The following is a 15,859-nucleotide window of genomic DNA, read 5'->3' as shown; positions in this document are numbered from 1 at the left end:
CTTTGTGTGGCTCCGGCTCGGCTTGAGGTGTGTGTAACTTAAAAATGCTTCAATACTCCTAATTTGATGTCTTTTGTGGTTTGGGAGATTGTTGTGTATGTATTTTTTTCCCCCCTACTTCTTCCTGAGAGTAATTTGCTGCCTCACGTTCTGTTGCTGTCATGTCATAGCACTGGGTCGAGCTCGGGCATTGCTCATTCCTTTTGAGAAATAATTGATGAGCAAAGTGTATGCGCGTGCGTGCCCTCCTGGGTCGAAGGGAAGCACGCTCCATTCCACTCGCCTTGGCATCCTAATACTATTCCGCAATGTGATGAGGCAATAAAGGGGCTACGCAAACATGGCTCCCAATGTCTGAGTTTGTTGTCACTAATAGCACAACATGAACACCCTTAATGTTGCTAGGTAGCTAATGGACTCGTTCTAAGTGGCCACGGAGACTTCATTACAAGACATAAAAGTGTGCTTAAAGTCAATCAGCATTTGGCATCGACGACCGCTAGTCATTATTTTGTTACCATGGCCCTAAGATGACTCGGTAGCCTTACAGATAATTATTTTACTTGTGTAAAGCGTTTAAGCAGCCTGTTGGGATTGTTGCACTCAAATGTGTTTCGGCAGAGCACAAAGAGAAGCCTTGCCTCCTGCAGGCGTGTGAATAATTACATCCCTCTAAATGGGGATTACAGTACATGATGCGTTCCTCCCACGTTATGTGGCAAGATGATTGTGTTGCCATGGCGATGAAATCTGTTCCTATCACTTTGGTCCTACGCTGGTGTAGAATCTGACGGGGAGACCGTTTACATTCAATGCTTGTTAGAATGGAAAGCCGTTTGAGGGTTTATTCAATATCCTTGTAATGCAGTTTAGCACACCATGTTTTACTTGTAATGTTTTGCCCACTGTTATTGCTACTTTTGGCCTTCTAGTATGCAGTTAAACCTCTCCAATAAACTACTGGGCGTAAATAGTCAGGTGTCAGGCATTGATAAGTCATGTTTTGGGTCTGCTTTGCTAGCCTGGCAAGCCACATAGTTTATGGACAGGTGTCCATAAATAGCGATTCGGCACCGGCCGAAAACAGGCCGGGCCAATCAAATTCGTCTATATGAGTAACGTCACTCTTCTGTCATCAAGCTTTTCCCGCAACAACGACATTCAACAAGGACGTGTCTCTCCTCGGTTTGTAGCCATGCTGGATTTTTACTCCGTTGTCGGTACCAACTGTGATCGGGCTGCTAGATTGTATCGGGGTCGCCTACAGAAGACGTCACACTACAGGATTGGCTGGACATTTACCATTTAAAATGGTTCAATAAAGTTATAATTTTTACGGTAAAACATTGGAAAGAAATTATTAAAGATGTAATTGAAATAACTGAAATTGCCAATTCGTAAATATACATAAGAATATAAAAGCAGGATACTTGAAGATTTAAGAAAAAAAAATCGATTTAAGCGCCGTCGAGTTTTCCGATGACGTCAGTACAGCAGCGCTAACTAAATGCGCGATTCAGACTTCACTTCGGTTTGGTTTCTTTTTGAGGGGTTTACAGATCACAATACATCACAAAAATAGTCTTAATGATAATAGGACCACATTAGCAATCTAAACTGACAATATTTGTCACATCTCAGACAATTAATTTGTGTATTTATAATTTATTCTATCTATCTATTTGATTATTTATTCAATATATCTTGCTTTTATATTCTTAGGTTTATTTAAGTTTTTAAAATTTCAGCCCGTACATTTTGTTATTTAAATTACATCTTTATTATTTTCTTTCCAATGTGTCACTGAATTTTTATTATATGTTGATGGTTAGATTGCAGTTGTTAGTAAAAATTTAATTGCAGTTTACTACATCCTCCCCACCCTCAGGTGTTTGACCAAAGCTCCTCACTAGCATTGCAATAATGCAATTCTGAAATTCATAGAACACATATCAAGCGTCAGCAAAATAGCATAGCTAGCATTAAACTAGCATTAGCGCTAAAAACAAGACGACGTTTGTCACGGCTGCTACGTCGATAGCAGTAGCTTGTTTTATTTGTAATGAACAGTTACGGTTACATAAGATGTTACTGATATGGAGTTTTATTTATTTATTTTTCGAATGTTCAGTCAATTAAAAATCAATAAGAAGCAATACACTTTCTTGGTGAGTAGATAACATAATTTCACTCTTGTACTACTTTCAGGTCATACTGACAATTTCAACAAATATGATATATATATATATATATATATATATATATATATATATATATATATATATATATATATATATATTATATTAGTCAACATAGAATGTACAGCGAAGTTTGAGAACTTAGGTTATCAAATGTAACTTTATTCCGATGAACCAGCTTTGGTGTCCTTGTGATGGTCAGCTTTAATGGGACAATTAATAATACAAATTGTGCAGTTTCATCCCGATGATTTGAAGCCAACGTTTGCATATGAATTGTGCGAGCATGCTGAATGGGCGTGAGGGCGTCATCCTGGATGTCAGGCTGGGTGCCAAAGGGTTACAAATCCATGAGCAGATGCATGTTGTCATAGCAGTACAGTCTTTTTACAGGCACTCTCCTCCAGCGGCACCACAAGTACTGAGAGTTTCCAATTAACCAACGTAAGAAGGCTGCTGGAATTCCTCCGCGGGGGAGTTCCAAATCATTGCGTGACGCTACGCGACAAAAGTGGCCATCATTGCACATTTTAAGTCATCTATTAAGAGAGGTGTCGTGAATTTCACCCCATGTGAGTGTTGTGGGCATGCATCAGGTGGTCTGTCTTCATAATTCATTTTTTTTCTTCCCCGCTGAAGGATCCTTAACCTCTCCTCCTCCCACGCAGAGCTCCCGGGCGCCGTTCCCTGCCGGAGGCTTCACCGACCACCGCAGAACGTGATGGTGGGCTAGCGTGGAGTGTGTGGGCAACACCAGTTCATTATCAGCTCCTCGGCACAGAGAGAAGACCTCCACGGCGCAGAGGGAGAAGCGCTTCTTCCGTTCAGGTGTGTGGGACTTTTCTGAAGAAGTGACACGATGGCTTCTTTCGGAATGAAAGTTTTCATCCTTGCTTTGCAGCTTCTTGAAGGAAGGAACACGCTGAAGATCTGCAGACTGCCAGACCCATGACTTCCACCATGAGGGTATCTATCTATCTATCTATCTATCTATCTATCTATCTATCTATCTATCTATCTATCTATCTATCTATCTATCTATCTATCTATCTATCTATCTATCTATCTATCTATCTATCTGTCTTATCAATCAAGCTGTCTTTTATCTGTAGTCTTACGACAGTTTAACTAGAACCAATGGTATCTGTCCATCATCCATCCATCCTTTTCTACTAAAGGTATCTGTCTGTTCCTCCAACCGCCCTTGCATGTCCATTCACTCATACATCTTTTCATAACCTCTTGACAGTTTGCTTACTGCCAAAATGTATCAATCTGTCGATTTGTCCTTCATCACTGCTTAACTAGAAGCAAGTGTATCATTGTCTTATCGGCCCAACCTTTTGCCCGTCCATAAGAATCCATCCATCCATCCTTCTATCATCTGTCCATCCATCCATCCATCCTTTTATCATCCATCCGTCCATCCATCTATATCCATCCATCCATCTGTTCATTCATCCATCCATGCATACATACATACATACATACATCTATCTGTTTGTCCATCCCTCCATCCATTCATCATCCATCCATCCATCTGTCCATCCGACTGTCCGTCTATCCATCCGTCCTTCAGTCCGCCCATCCATCCATCCATTTGTCCATCCATCCATTCGTCCATTCATCCATGCATCCATCTTTCTATCATCAGTCCGCCCATCTATCTATCCATCCATCCATCCTTCTATCATCCATCCTTCTATCATCCATCCGTTCATCCATCCGTTCATCCATCTGTTTGTCCATCTATCCATCCATCCATCATCCATCCATTCATCCATCCATGCATCTAGCCTTCTATCGTCCGTCCGCCCATCCATCCATCCGTCTGTCCATCCGCCCATCCATCCATCCATCTGTTTGTCCATCCATCCATCCATCTGTTTGTCCATCCATCCATCCATCTGTTTGTCCATCTATCCATCCATCCATCGTTCCATCTGTCTGTCCGTCCGTTTATCCATCCATCCATCAATCCATCCATCTATTCGTTCATCCATCCATCCATCCATCCATCTTACCCTTATGATAGATTGACTACAACCGATAATATCTGTCCATCCATATCCATCTCGCCATGCTATGTAATCTTTGTGCTAGTCCAGTTTACATGAACTTTTCATTATCTTTTGAATCTTGGATATCAAAGTTGGCAAATTTAATTCTGTAACTCTACCCTAGTTTAACTTCCTGTCATGTCAAGGACGAGTTGAGAACAGAACATAAAGGATAGAAGGCGATGATTGGCCTTTTGTAGACTTGTACTTGCACTCTAATTGGTGTGTGGTCAGTGTGTGTGTGTGTTTATGTGGAGGTATAAAAAGGTCAGAACATGTGAGAGGCTTTTTTTTATGTCTGTCTGCTCATGAGGGCAGAACAGCATCGCACTTACATCATTGGATGCCTCACCTCTGGGCACACATTGCAGTTAGTGTCACACTTAGATGGGACTATTTCACCACGCTGAATCATGAGCGGTGAGTTTTGACAGTCTATTAGGAGATGTATGTTTTTTGCTCTGAAAGTCAGACATTTAATTAGAGGAATATTAGAAGTGAATCTAAGCTAAAGTAACAGGACATGTTGTCAGCAAAATGGTGCAACAGCAGCTTGGCGTCCTAGTATGTTTTGACAAGGTTGGTCCAAAGTGATTTTCTCTGGAGGTGTGAAATGCTGCACATTCTTCTTCTAGCAGCAGAATCATCAGTATTGGAATTCAAATAATGATTTGTATCATATTTTGGGATTTAATTATAAATATTTGCTATATCATGATTTTTAGAATGTTTTATTTGTATCTATTTAAATAAAAAAAATATATTCAAACTATTTTCTTTCTTTTTTTTATATTAAAACACTATTTATTTTATTTTATTCTAACACATTTGAACATGTATGTCTAACTTATTACCAAAGACTGGGTTGATGACTGTCTTACTTTATATTTTTTGTTGCTTAATATGTTGTTAAGTTTTGTTTCTTGTTTGCTTCAATTGCTTTTTTTTCCTTCTTATTATTATTTTTGCTGTTTACAAGTTTTGGCTTCACAATATTTATTTTCAATATTTTTAATTATTATTATTTTTATGCAAATCAAATCAAAACAATGATCCGGTTACAGTAATAGTCAATATACCAACACCAAGTGGTTACCAAGTGTTAACCTGAACAGTAGTTGTGGTTTATGGCACAAATGCTAAAAGTTGCTCTAAAAAAAAAGAAGAAGCAGAAAATATGGTTGCCCAAAAGGCATTATTAATAAATGTGGTGTCAATAAATGAAGCTATAAAAGAAGAGGCTGCCACAAAAGGTACAAAGAAAGCAGATAAAGACCCCGCCTGTTCTTTCCTTGTCGTTAAACATATAAAATTGTTTGTTTAGGCCAAGTGACAGGAAACTTTGTAACCTACTTAGATAAGACAGCTTGAAGCCAACCGCCACGTACGTTCCCGACCACTTCTTTGTGTTACTCCACACAACTCAAAACGGTAAGGCTTTGGAAATGTTTCATATTGTATTTGACAGCCTTTTTTCCATGTTGTTGAAAGTACTTTTTTTTTGATGGAACTATTTGCGGTGGTCAAATAACAGTTAAGTCAGGGAAACAAGTTGTAGTTACATCATATTTTGATTCAATAATTTCAAATTGTATCTTTGCAAAAATAATAATGCTCAGTTTTTACTGACACTGTGGGACGGCTATTATTTTATTATTTATTATTATTTATATTTATTATTTTATTTTTATTATTGTTGTGGTCATAAATTACACTAAGCGCTGAGAGCTGCTGTTATGTCTTGTCTCTTATCTATTTCAGTACAAAGATACTCAAAATGTTAGAACAACAATGACAGTAATGATCATACTGAAACATTGATACATTTGTAAAATGAATACCTCTCTGACAAAAGACAATACAGTACATGTTTTTTTTTTGTGTAAAATATGAATTCTTGACCTGGATCTCAAAAGCTTGTTTGGGTGTAAAGTGTCCAGTAAGTGTAAAAAGTGGATTTAAAAAGTCTACACACCCCTGTTCAAATGTCTCTTTTTTTTCTTCTAGATGTAATAAATAAATCCATAAATAGATCAAAGTCAGACCAATATAAATAATAATAATAATAATAATAATAATAAAAAAAAAATCACTCTTGATATAACCAATATCTGTGCAACTAAATAGAATTTTAAAATATATTTAATGAGAAGGGAAGTAAAAATAAGCAATTGAAATAATAAAAATAATGTGGTTGCACAAGTGTACAACCCGCTTTTCACCGGGATGTGGTCATGTGGATGTATTCAGGTTTTAGAGTTAGTGTTAAACGGGAGTCAGCGCACACCTGCCACCATTAAAACATTAACCCCCTAATAATTTTCAGATGTTTTTGTAGACTTTTCCTGGCTTATTTTCATAGTTTGAATGTGATTGATTAATTCTGAACACATCCCTGTTCTAAAAGGGTGTGTACAGTTGTGCAATCACATTATCAGTCCCCCCCCCCCTCTTGAATAGAACACAAACTATTTCAATTGAGTTGAACAATTCACATAAAAGTTAGCAAAGATTTTGAAATGATTCATTTTGCTCACATTTTTCTATTCCACAAAAACCTAGCATTTAAGAAAGGGTGTGTAATTTTTTTTTATATCCACCATTCATTTCCCCCTCACTCCTGTCCTTTGTCCAGTTTCACACGAGACCTGCCTCCTGGACCAGGTTCTAGAGCTGATAATGAGCGAGAAGCCCCCGTCCACCAGCACGAGCCTTTTTCTGAACGAGGACGCGGACAAAGCCCCCGTGCACGAGCCAGCAGACTTGAAGAGACGAGTTTGTGCGGCCATGGAGAGGAGAGCGAGCATCATGAAGGAGAAAATAAGCTCCATCAGCAAGGAGAGCGTCAAAGATTTCCTCAAAAGAAACCTCTTTGTTTTATTCACCATTGCTGCCGTGGCTGTGGGTGAGTGTGCTTGTCTTACATGATCTTACTGTACTGAAGTCGATTTTTTTGTTAGGTATCTGTACTTTTAAGTGATATTTGCTTCGACTTGCTGCGTTTGAAAACTTTTACTGTGTGAAAATAGATACTTTTACAACCTTGGCAGATGCCAACCAGATGAGTCATTTATTATTTTATATGCTGTGTAACTTTCTCTTTCTTCAGGCATCGTCCTTGGCTTCTCGCTGCGCTCCCACAACTTGTCCCCGAGAGAGATCAAGTACTTCTCCTTTCCCGGGGAGCTGCTGATGAGGATGCTTAAGATGCTGGTGCTGCCTCTCATCGTCTCCAGCCTGGTTACAGGTGCATTTTCAACACGCTCATGGCAAGTTGATACAGGTCCCAAGTATGTTAAGGGTTTTTTGTATAATAGCATAATAGCATTCCCCAATCTTTTTTATGCCAAGAATCGCGTTCATTTAAGGTGATGTTTTGATAGACTGGCTAATTATTAAAAGAATAAAAGCTGACCATTACTCTGAACGCACAGGTTTGGATTTTTCATTTGCGTTAATTTTTATTTTAGTTGTATTCGTTTTTTATTTATTTTATTGCTTACTTTTATTTTAGGTTTGATTAGTTTTAGTATTATTTTTAATAATATAAATTCTGTACGGCCAATAATTATTACTGAATTAAATACATTTAAAATTAAACCACAAATCTCATGTATATATTAGCTGTCAAAAATGAAAATGAAGGACATTTTCACTGTATTATAACTAGTCCTAGTTAATTTTATTAACATTAAATGTAGTTTAATTTTGTTTTCTTTTTTTTGTGTTTAATTTTGTTTTTTTTGTTCCCCCCCCCCCCCCCCCCCCCGTTATTTTCATTAGTTTTCAGTAAAGCTGCTGAACGCAGAACATTTCATTTTGAATCGCTACTGCCGCCAGTTGCGGAAAAATTAATGTGCACACACCCTTCTTCAAGTACATAACGTGCACATGACGTCACATAGGCAGACGGAGGGCGGGGAATTCGAACCCGAATCCAGTCTGAAAACTATTGGCCAGAGGCTTGCAGGAGTAACCCTTGTGAACAGCTAAAGTGTTAATCTACTAGTTAGAAGAAGTTTCATGGTCTAGTAACCTTGAATTCAAATCCAAAAGTGACCTGATTGACCTTAAAGTGTTGCATAGAGTGTAGCACCTGAACTGAGATATAAGTAATAATTTGGGACTAGAAAGTAGATTAAACAGTTATTTCCATTAAACACACAGCCAATGAAATTCACTTAACATCCAAACAGAAACGCAAATGCATAAATATTATACACCACACTAATGTGTACATTTTGGTATATTTACAGGTCTAACTTAATGGTAAACAGTATGTATACAGAGAAATATAGGCTACAGCATATTTAACAGCAATAACATACTCTGTTGCAGGAATGTCGTCACTGGACAGCAAAGCGTCCGGTAAAATGGGCGTGCGTGCTGTGGTCTACTACATGGTGACCACCCTGATCGCCGTCTTCATCGGCATCGTCGTCGTGATCATCATCAAGCCTGGGAAAGGCAGCAGGTTCAGCCCTGTAGCCAAGAGTGGAAATGTGGAACTGGTCCAAGCTACGGATGCTTTCCTGGACCTCATCAGGTAGTCCAGTATCTTTATCACCTCCTATAGTGCAAGTGTATTTGTTTTGTTTTTTTCCTATTTATTTTTTTATATATCAATATATTTTGTTTCCCCCCCCCTGGTTTTTCCACTCTTTTTTTATGGAAAATGTATATTAAATGTTTATTAGCTTTAAAAAAAAAAAGAAGAGTTTTAGGGGTTTGTATTTTATTTTATTTTTAAATTAATCAAGGGGCCACAGTGTCTCCCAATCCCTGATTTAGCTTTACATCTGTATTATACTGCCCCCAGGTGGCCAAGGCATGCACACCAAAAGGAGCAGCGCAACGTACATTGAATTGAAGCAAAAATGCGGCAAAAATTGTGTAATTCTCTACATTATATCATATATAATTACTCTATGTTTTTATAAAGTACATTTTTACAAAGTGCCATTTTTCCTATTTAAAAATGCATTTGATTTTTTTTTGTTCTTTTGGGTGCTGGAACAGATTGACGGCACCCAAAAAATAATACAGCTATTGTAAAATGTATTTTGTAAAGTAATGATTATGTAAACAAGCATAGTATAATATAAAATTAGTTTTAAAAAATCAATTAATTGTCAAGGGTTGATCATTTTAGTTTCAATAGTCTTCAATGGATGTCCATGGAAAGATTAAACTTGCATGTAATGTTACGGTCTGTAGTAAAATACTTTTTCCATATTATGAGGTGCACAATCTGTAAAGCTCCAGTAGTCGGTCTTTATTAAAATTGTCCTTTAAAAAAAGGTCTAATTAAATGTGATAATGTTAGCCCCCCCACCACCCCCCCCCCAACTTCCTTCAGCAATGACGAAATATTTTCAATTGAATGATGAAAGACTCTTAAAAGTCTTTTCAATCCATAAATAAAATCTTTTATATGTATATATTTCATAATGTTTGTAAATCTTGCATACCTAATGTTGTAGCTGTTAATTAAGACATAACTTTTGTTTGTGTTTTTTCCCTGGTAAATGTTTACAGTGTTGCATTACGGACAAAATATATCACAATATTTTTCGTTTCTTCAGGAACATGTTTCCACCCAATCTTGTCGAAGCTTGTTTCAAGCAGGTAAGACAATACATCTAAAAAAAGAAAAAAAGATGAACTTAAAACGACTTGTTTTCTGATGAAACATTTTATTATTATTTTTTTTTTTTAATAATACAAATGAAAATATCTACTCAAACTGGATATTGCTAGTCTACAGTTCTGCTGGCTTGTCACATTACAGTACAAAACCATTTACAAGAGGATTATACAAACGAGGAACGTGACGGTGAGCCTGAACCTCACCGACGATGCGATCAACGTGACGGACGTCAACGTGAACCTCAGCAGGGTGCTCCACAGCTTCCAGGTAAGCCCATGTGACTCCCACCCCCTTGTCCCTTGTCTCACATGTCCACTCGCACCCCTCACAGGAGACGTTGGAGGAGACGGTGCCCATGTCGGGCTCCTCTGATGGCGTCAACGCTTTGGGTCTGGTCTTCTTCTCCATGTGCTTCGGCCTGGTCATCGGCAACATGAAGCTGAAGGGTCAAGCCCTCAGGGACTTCTTTGATTGCCTCAACGAAGCCATCATGAGGCTGGTGGCCATCATCATATGGTCAGCGCACACAGACAAGCTCATTTATGAAATCACAACACACTCATACTGAAATATTAGGAATAATTTGGAAGAGACATGCTCAAACTCATATACAGTAAAACATTTTGTTACAAAATTAATTTATTTCTTGACACCATTCTCAAACCGAAATCTTCACAAACCGAGGTAATGTTTCTCATTGAAATTAATGGAAATGTAATTAATCCATTCCAGCCATAGAACGACTTAATATTAGCCTTATTTTGATTGTTGTGTGATTAAAAACAACATTTTGTGCAATATTGAAATACATGAAAACTCAGTTTTGATGAAAACACACCGGATTTGCTAGCAATGTTTACATTCTCTGTGGTTACTGCCGGCACAAAATGGCCGTTATCTCCCAAAGATAACTTTTGCCTTGCATTATGGGAGAGGCGTCCATTTTAGGCAGAAAAAAACTGAGACTTGAAGCATTGAGCCAAAGATGTTTATACAGAAAATAGCTCCCTCTGTTGGTACACAAAATAGTCGTTAAATTAAATGCATTTTAAAATTAAATTAATTAAATTAAAAAAAATTTTTTTGTTAAGCTGTATTTTATTTCCAAGTAGCCTACAATGTAATACCATTTTCAAACGTTTGTTTATGTACAATTTTATTGAACATTTATTTACAATAAATTTCATTTGAATTATTGCTTATTATTGCTCTAGCACTCGTAACTTGTTTATCTATGAACGACTCAAAGAGCAAAGAGCATTGTTTTTAAAGACATTCAATTAAAAACTCCACTCTCCTCAACAACTCAACTGTATGGCAGGTACGCCCCAGTGGGCATCCTCTTCCTGATAGCGGGCAAGATCGTGGAGATGAAGGATCTGGCGGAGATGGGCGGCCAGCTGGCGATGTACACCGTGTCCGTCATCGTGGGCCTCCTCATCCACGGCCTCTTCGTGCTGCCGCTTCTCTACTTCCTGGTGACCAGGAAGAACCCCTACAGCTTCATCGGCGGCCTGCTGCAGGCGCTCATCACCGCTCTGGGAACCTCCTCCAGGTGATTCACGATCAGCTGTTCCGTAATATTAGGTACACCAGTGTCAGGTTCAGTCAACCTAGAACATTTAATAAACAATAGACAAGGAAGGAAGACAAGAGACTTAGATTATTTCTACTCGCGAGGGGAACGGACAGAGATGGGTTCAGTTGCAATCTCCTACCCGCTCTGAGGCACACTCTCTCGAACCCTCTCTTTTTATTTTTTTTTTACAGGGCACAGTTCTTGTTCTGCAGCTGCAAGAGCATGAGTCATTCTTTGCAATACTATAAGAGTAAATATGGGATAACTTATGTACATTTATTCTAACACCCAGTCCAATAAGATCCAATGCAAAAGTATATTTAAAAAATTTGTATTTACAAAAATAACAATGTTAATTTTTGATTGATTGATAGCAAATAGAATTAACATATTGGTATTATTGTGGTTGTAGTTTGCAGTAATAGTGGGGATCTGCACTGCTTTATGATACCTTCTTATACAACCGTTAAATAACATACAGATAATAATCAATCACATATTAAATCTTCATCCTGTTCATTTGATAGCTCTGCTACTCTGCCCATCACGTTTCGCTGCCTGGAGGAGAATAACCGTGTGGACAAACGGGTCACCCGCTTTGTTCTCCCCGTGGGCGCCACCATCAACATGGACGGCACCGCCCTCTACGAAGCCGTGGCGGCCATTTTTATCGCCCAAGTCAACGACATGGACCTGAACTTTGGCCAGATTCTTACAATCAGGTAATGCTGAAAAATATCAGCGAGTACGCAGTTGCCGTACGGCGAGATGCGGGTCTCCGCTTTAATGTCATTTTCTCTTCCTAACCCCAATGGAATGACAATAACCATTTTAACATGTCTCCGCCCCTCCTGCATCCCCTCCCGCCGCCCACTCAGTATCACGGCAACCGCCGCCAGCATCGGAGCAGCAGGCATCCCCCAGGCTGGCCTGGTTACCATGGTGATTGTATTGACATCGGTGGGACTGCCCACAGAGGATATAACGCTCATCATCGCCGTGGATTGGTTCCTGTGAGTTGCCCGCTAAATGTCAGCGTGATGGGTGATTGGTCGGGCCTTTCTGCTTAAATGTCATTGTGATGCTCGAGAGCAACCCATGAGGTGCCACCATGCAACATTTATATTACGACACACATCTCTCATAGTACATTTTACCCCACAGGGACCGTTTGCGTACCACCACCAACGTGCTGGGCGACTCTCTCGGTGCGGGCATCTTGGAGCACCTCTCTCGTGGCGAACTGCAGAGTCAGGACGACGAGGTGCGCAACTCGGTCATCGAAGAGAACGAGAAGCCTTACCAGCTTATTTGCCAGGACAACGACATCATGCGCAACCACGACAGCGAGACCACAATGTGACCACTGAAAGGCGTAGTTCATGCCGGGCAGAGGTGATTTCAAATGAAAAATTAAGTACGCTGCTTATCATTACAATTACGCACCAAACTGCACAGACAACAAATAAGCTATGTGGCACATTAGACAACTGAAATTGAATTTCGACTAGCTAGCTTGGCAGCTGCAGCACCCAAGGATCCTTTCTGGGAGGTCGCACAAGACATGTTTGTGAATCCGCCCTTTGCTAAGCAGAATACAATGTTTGTTTTGGCATCTTGGGGGCAGAGTGCCGCATTGCCCCACAAAGCAGAAAAAGGACAGGGTGAGGTGGCAGGGTCAAAGTCGCACGCAAAATCCCAAGCACCCAAATTTAAGATAAATGCTACACAGAAAAGATAGAAATACACTTAGTTAAATTAGGTCATATACTGATAAAAATGAGATCAGTATATTAAGAAAAAATCTTACAAATGATGTTTTAATGTTACGAGACAGAATGACGTCACCGTCCTGTGAAAAAAAGTTACGAAAAAAGTTGTAACTTCATGAGACAAAATGAAGCCACCCTACTATAATAAAAAATATGGGGAAAAATTGTAACGTTACGAGACATAATGAAGTAATTATACCACAAAAAAAGGTCCGAAAAAAGTTGTAACGTTACGAGACAAAATTAATTATGCACACGAAAAAGTTACGAAAAAAAGTTGTAAAAAGTTATGAAAAAATGAAGTAGCTATACTACGAAAAAGTTACGAAAAAAGTTGAAATGTTACAAGACAAATTGAAGAAACTATACTACGGAAAAAGTTACGACAAACTTTATAACGTTCCAAGACAAAATGAAGTAATTATTCTCCGAAAAAGTTACGAAAAACATTGTAACGTTCCACGACAAAAAAAATTTATATTAGTACGAAAAAAAATCTGTTGTATATGTGTGACAACATGAACAATGTTATTGTTTAAGAAATTTACAAGGTACAACAGTGAACACATTTGACAAGCGTACATGTGTGATTATAGTATTACAATTTTGTTCTGATATCTTACATCTTTACTCTTGCATACATGTAACTTTATTCTCACAATTGACTTTGAATCTGTAAGAAACCAGTATTCTCCACAATTTAAGGGATACAATTATATAGTTTTTTTGAGGGAACATTTTCTTTCTGGTGATTTGTGTTTGTTATGTTTTGTTATTGTTGTGAATAATTTGCATACGGTCACTAGTTCTGCAGGCATTCCATTTTGTGGAACCTCCAAAGTAGAGCACGATCCTTTGTGTGATTGATGCTGGTGGAACCGCCAAGTCATTCAAATTCAAAAATATGAATTGAAACTATCTGACTCTACACTGTCCCCATCATAAACCTCTCTTACCTCTGCAGACATTAAAAAAAAAACATTTGACCATTCTAAACCCAAATATAAGTGCCAAGATGTTATAAATATTAAAATAAAGTAAAACTTCAACAAAATGAAAGTTGAATGCCAAATTGTACTTCTTTCATCACATTGCACTTAGGAGGTTCCACTGATTGTCATTAATCATCAAGACTACCTCTAATAGATGCTGGACGCGGAGCTTCGGCAATGTGACACAATAATTGTGCATATTGTATCTCATTTTATTTTGTTAAGTTTGCTTACATGCTGTAAATGTTGAAATGCAAATGCACTTAGCTGTTAAACACTGGACTTTGCTACCTATTGCTTTAAATTCTAGTGATTTGCCAAGGTGTGTCTTCTTATTGACTTCTTGTGAGTCTTAATAGTTTTGCTCTACTTGAGGGGTCACCAGCCTTTTTGAAACTGAGAGCTAATTATTTGGTTATTATTAATAAGTGATATATCATTTTATGTGAAGATATTAATCATTTCTCACAATTTATCACAAAAATTAGGAAACAGATATAGCAAATTTCATCACCCAGCACTATTTCTATCAATCTCCGCCAATGTTTACAATTTGAATGATCACTTCTACAAAATTCCTAGAAAATCACAATGTCCCAGAAAAGGAACTGCGTTGGTGACCCCTGCTCTACTTTTAAAGACTGTACTGCTGTGAACTAATTTTAAATAAACACAGTTAAGATTGTATGCTTTTTAAAGAAACACACTATGTTAATGTTATTTTATGATAATATGTTCATGTATTACTTTGCTGGGGAAAATATGTTATGTTGCAAAGTAATATTTGTTATCGTGAAGAGGTACTGAATGTGCAGTAGTTTCATGCTTCACATGTGAATAGAATAAGAAAAGCGAACGCTTTGTAACACATAAGGCGATATGGGCTTTAGTTTTAGATTGTTTCATGTAATTTATGTGAAATTGGTGTTTCCCCAGGAATTGATGGCACAGTGATGAAATAAATGGCTCAGGAATTCGAACGTGATGATCATAATTGTGTTTGTGGCTACCCCTGGTGGAGGAAATTATCCTCTTTGGTCAAACTTTTTGATTTGAAGTGGATTGCAAATTGGGAATTTGGCAGGTATGTGTGACTGTGCACTTCATATTTCTTTCTACTTCTGGCTAAATGCTAATAGCTTGCTAACTGTGCTATGTTGAACTGAGCATTGTCTGTTTAGAACATTGTTAAATAAAGCACAATGCTGTAGAGATAATATTGATTAGTGATGTATGTATCTGCTGCTGAATGACTCTAAAAATGTTCACTCAACGAGCCAAAATCATGAACCGCGCGAACCGTTGTGCTGGTTTTAATTACGACTTCAAAAGTACGCGTCAACATGTCCTTAATATGTAGTTGGCAAACCACTTCAAAACCATTAAGATGAGTATACTGTAAGGCCATATAAATCTAAATGGCCATATTATAGATTTTAATAGTATTAATAATATTCCTTGCGATGTATATTAACAATTTATAGAGTGTTTGTTCATTCTTGACTATCTTTTGTGTGTGTGTGTGTTTTTTTTTTTTTTACTAAGCATGGCACAGAACAAATAAACTATGTGACACATTACTCAATATTAGCCTACACATAAAATGTT

The 15,859-nt window shown here is 38.0% G+C and overlaps 1 protein-coding gene across 4 annotated transcripts; it reads left to right on the top strand.

The window, feature by feature from the left end:
- The first annotated feature begins 1,170 nt into the window (after positions 1 to 1,170).
- slc1a6 (solute carrier family 1 member 6) lies at positions 1,171 to 15,468 on the top strand. Of its 4 annotated transcripts, none has more exons than XM_086088810.1 (14): positions 1,171 to 1,185; positions 2,592 to 2,770; positions 2,867 to 3,026; positions 3,100 to 3,164; positions 6,894 to 7,163; positions 7,368 to 7,505; positions 8,597 to 8,804; positions 9,844 to 9,886; positions 10,050 to 10,175; positions 10,240 to 10,424; positions 11,230 to 11,463; positions 12,015 to 12,209; positions 12,366 to 12,500; positions 12,652 to 15,468. In XM_086088810.1, the coding sequence occupies exons 5-14, from the start codon at positions 6,938 to 6,940 to the stop codon at positions 12,848 to 12,850; spliced, it is 1,689 nt and encodes a 562-aa protein (XP_085944936.1). In that variant the 5' UTR covers positions 1,171 to 1,185; positions 2,592 to 2,770; positions 2,867 to 3,026; positions 3,100 to 3,164; positions 6,894 to 6,937; the 3' UTR covers positions 12,851 to 15,468. The 4 variants fall into 4 exon arrangements, with proteins under 4 accessions (XP_085944936.1, XP_085944935.1, XP_085944934.1 ...); XM_086088809.1 differs by lacking the exon at positions 1,171 to 1,185 and adding an exon at positions 1,826 to 2,168; XM_086088808.1 differs by lacking the exons at positions 1,171 to 1,185; positions 2,592 to 2,770; positions 2,867 to 3,026; positions 3,100 to 3,164 and adding an exon at positions 4,441 to 4,678.
- The last annotated feature ends 391 nt before the right edge of the window (positions 15,469 to 15,859 follow it).

Source organism: Leptonotus elevatus, chromosome 11 (genome assembly GCF_054856555.1).
Source record: "Leptonotus elevatus isolate MCC_2025b chromosome 11, RoL_Lele_1.0, whole genome shotgun sequence".
NCBI lineage: Eukaryota > Metazoa > Chordata > Actinopteri > Syngnathiformes > Syngnathidae > Leptonotus > Leptonotus elevatus.
This window is presented reverse-complemented; position numbering and strand designations above follow the sequence as displayed.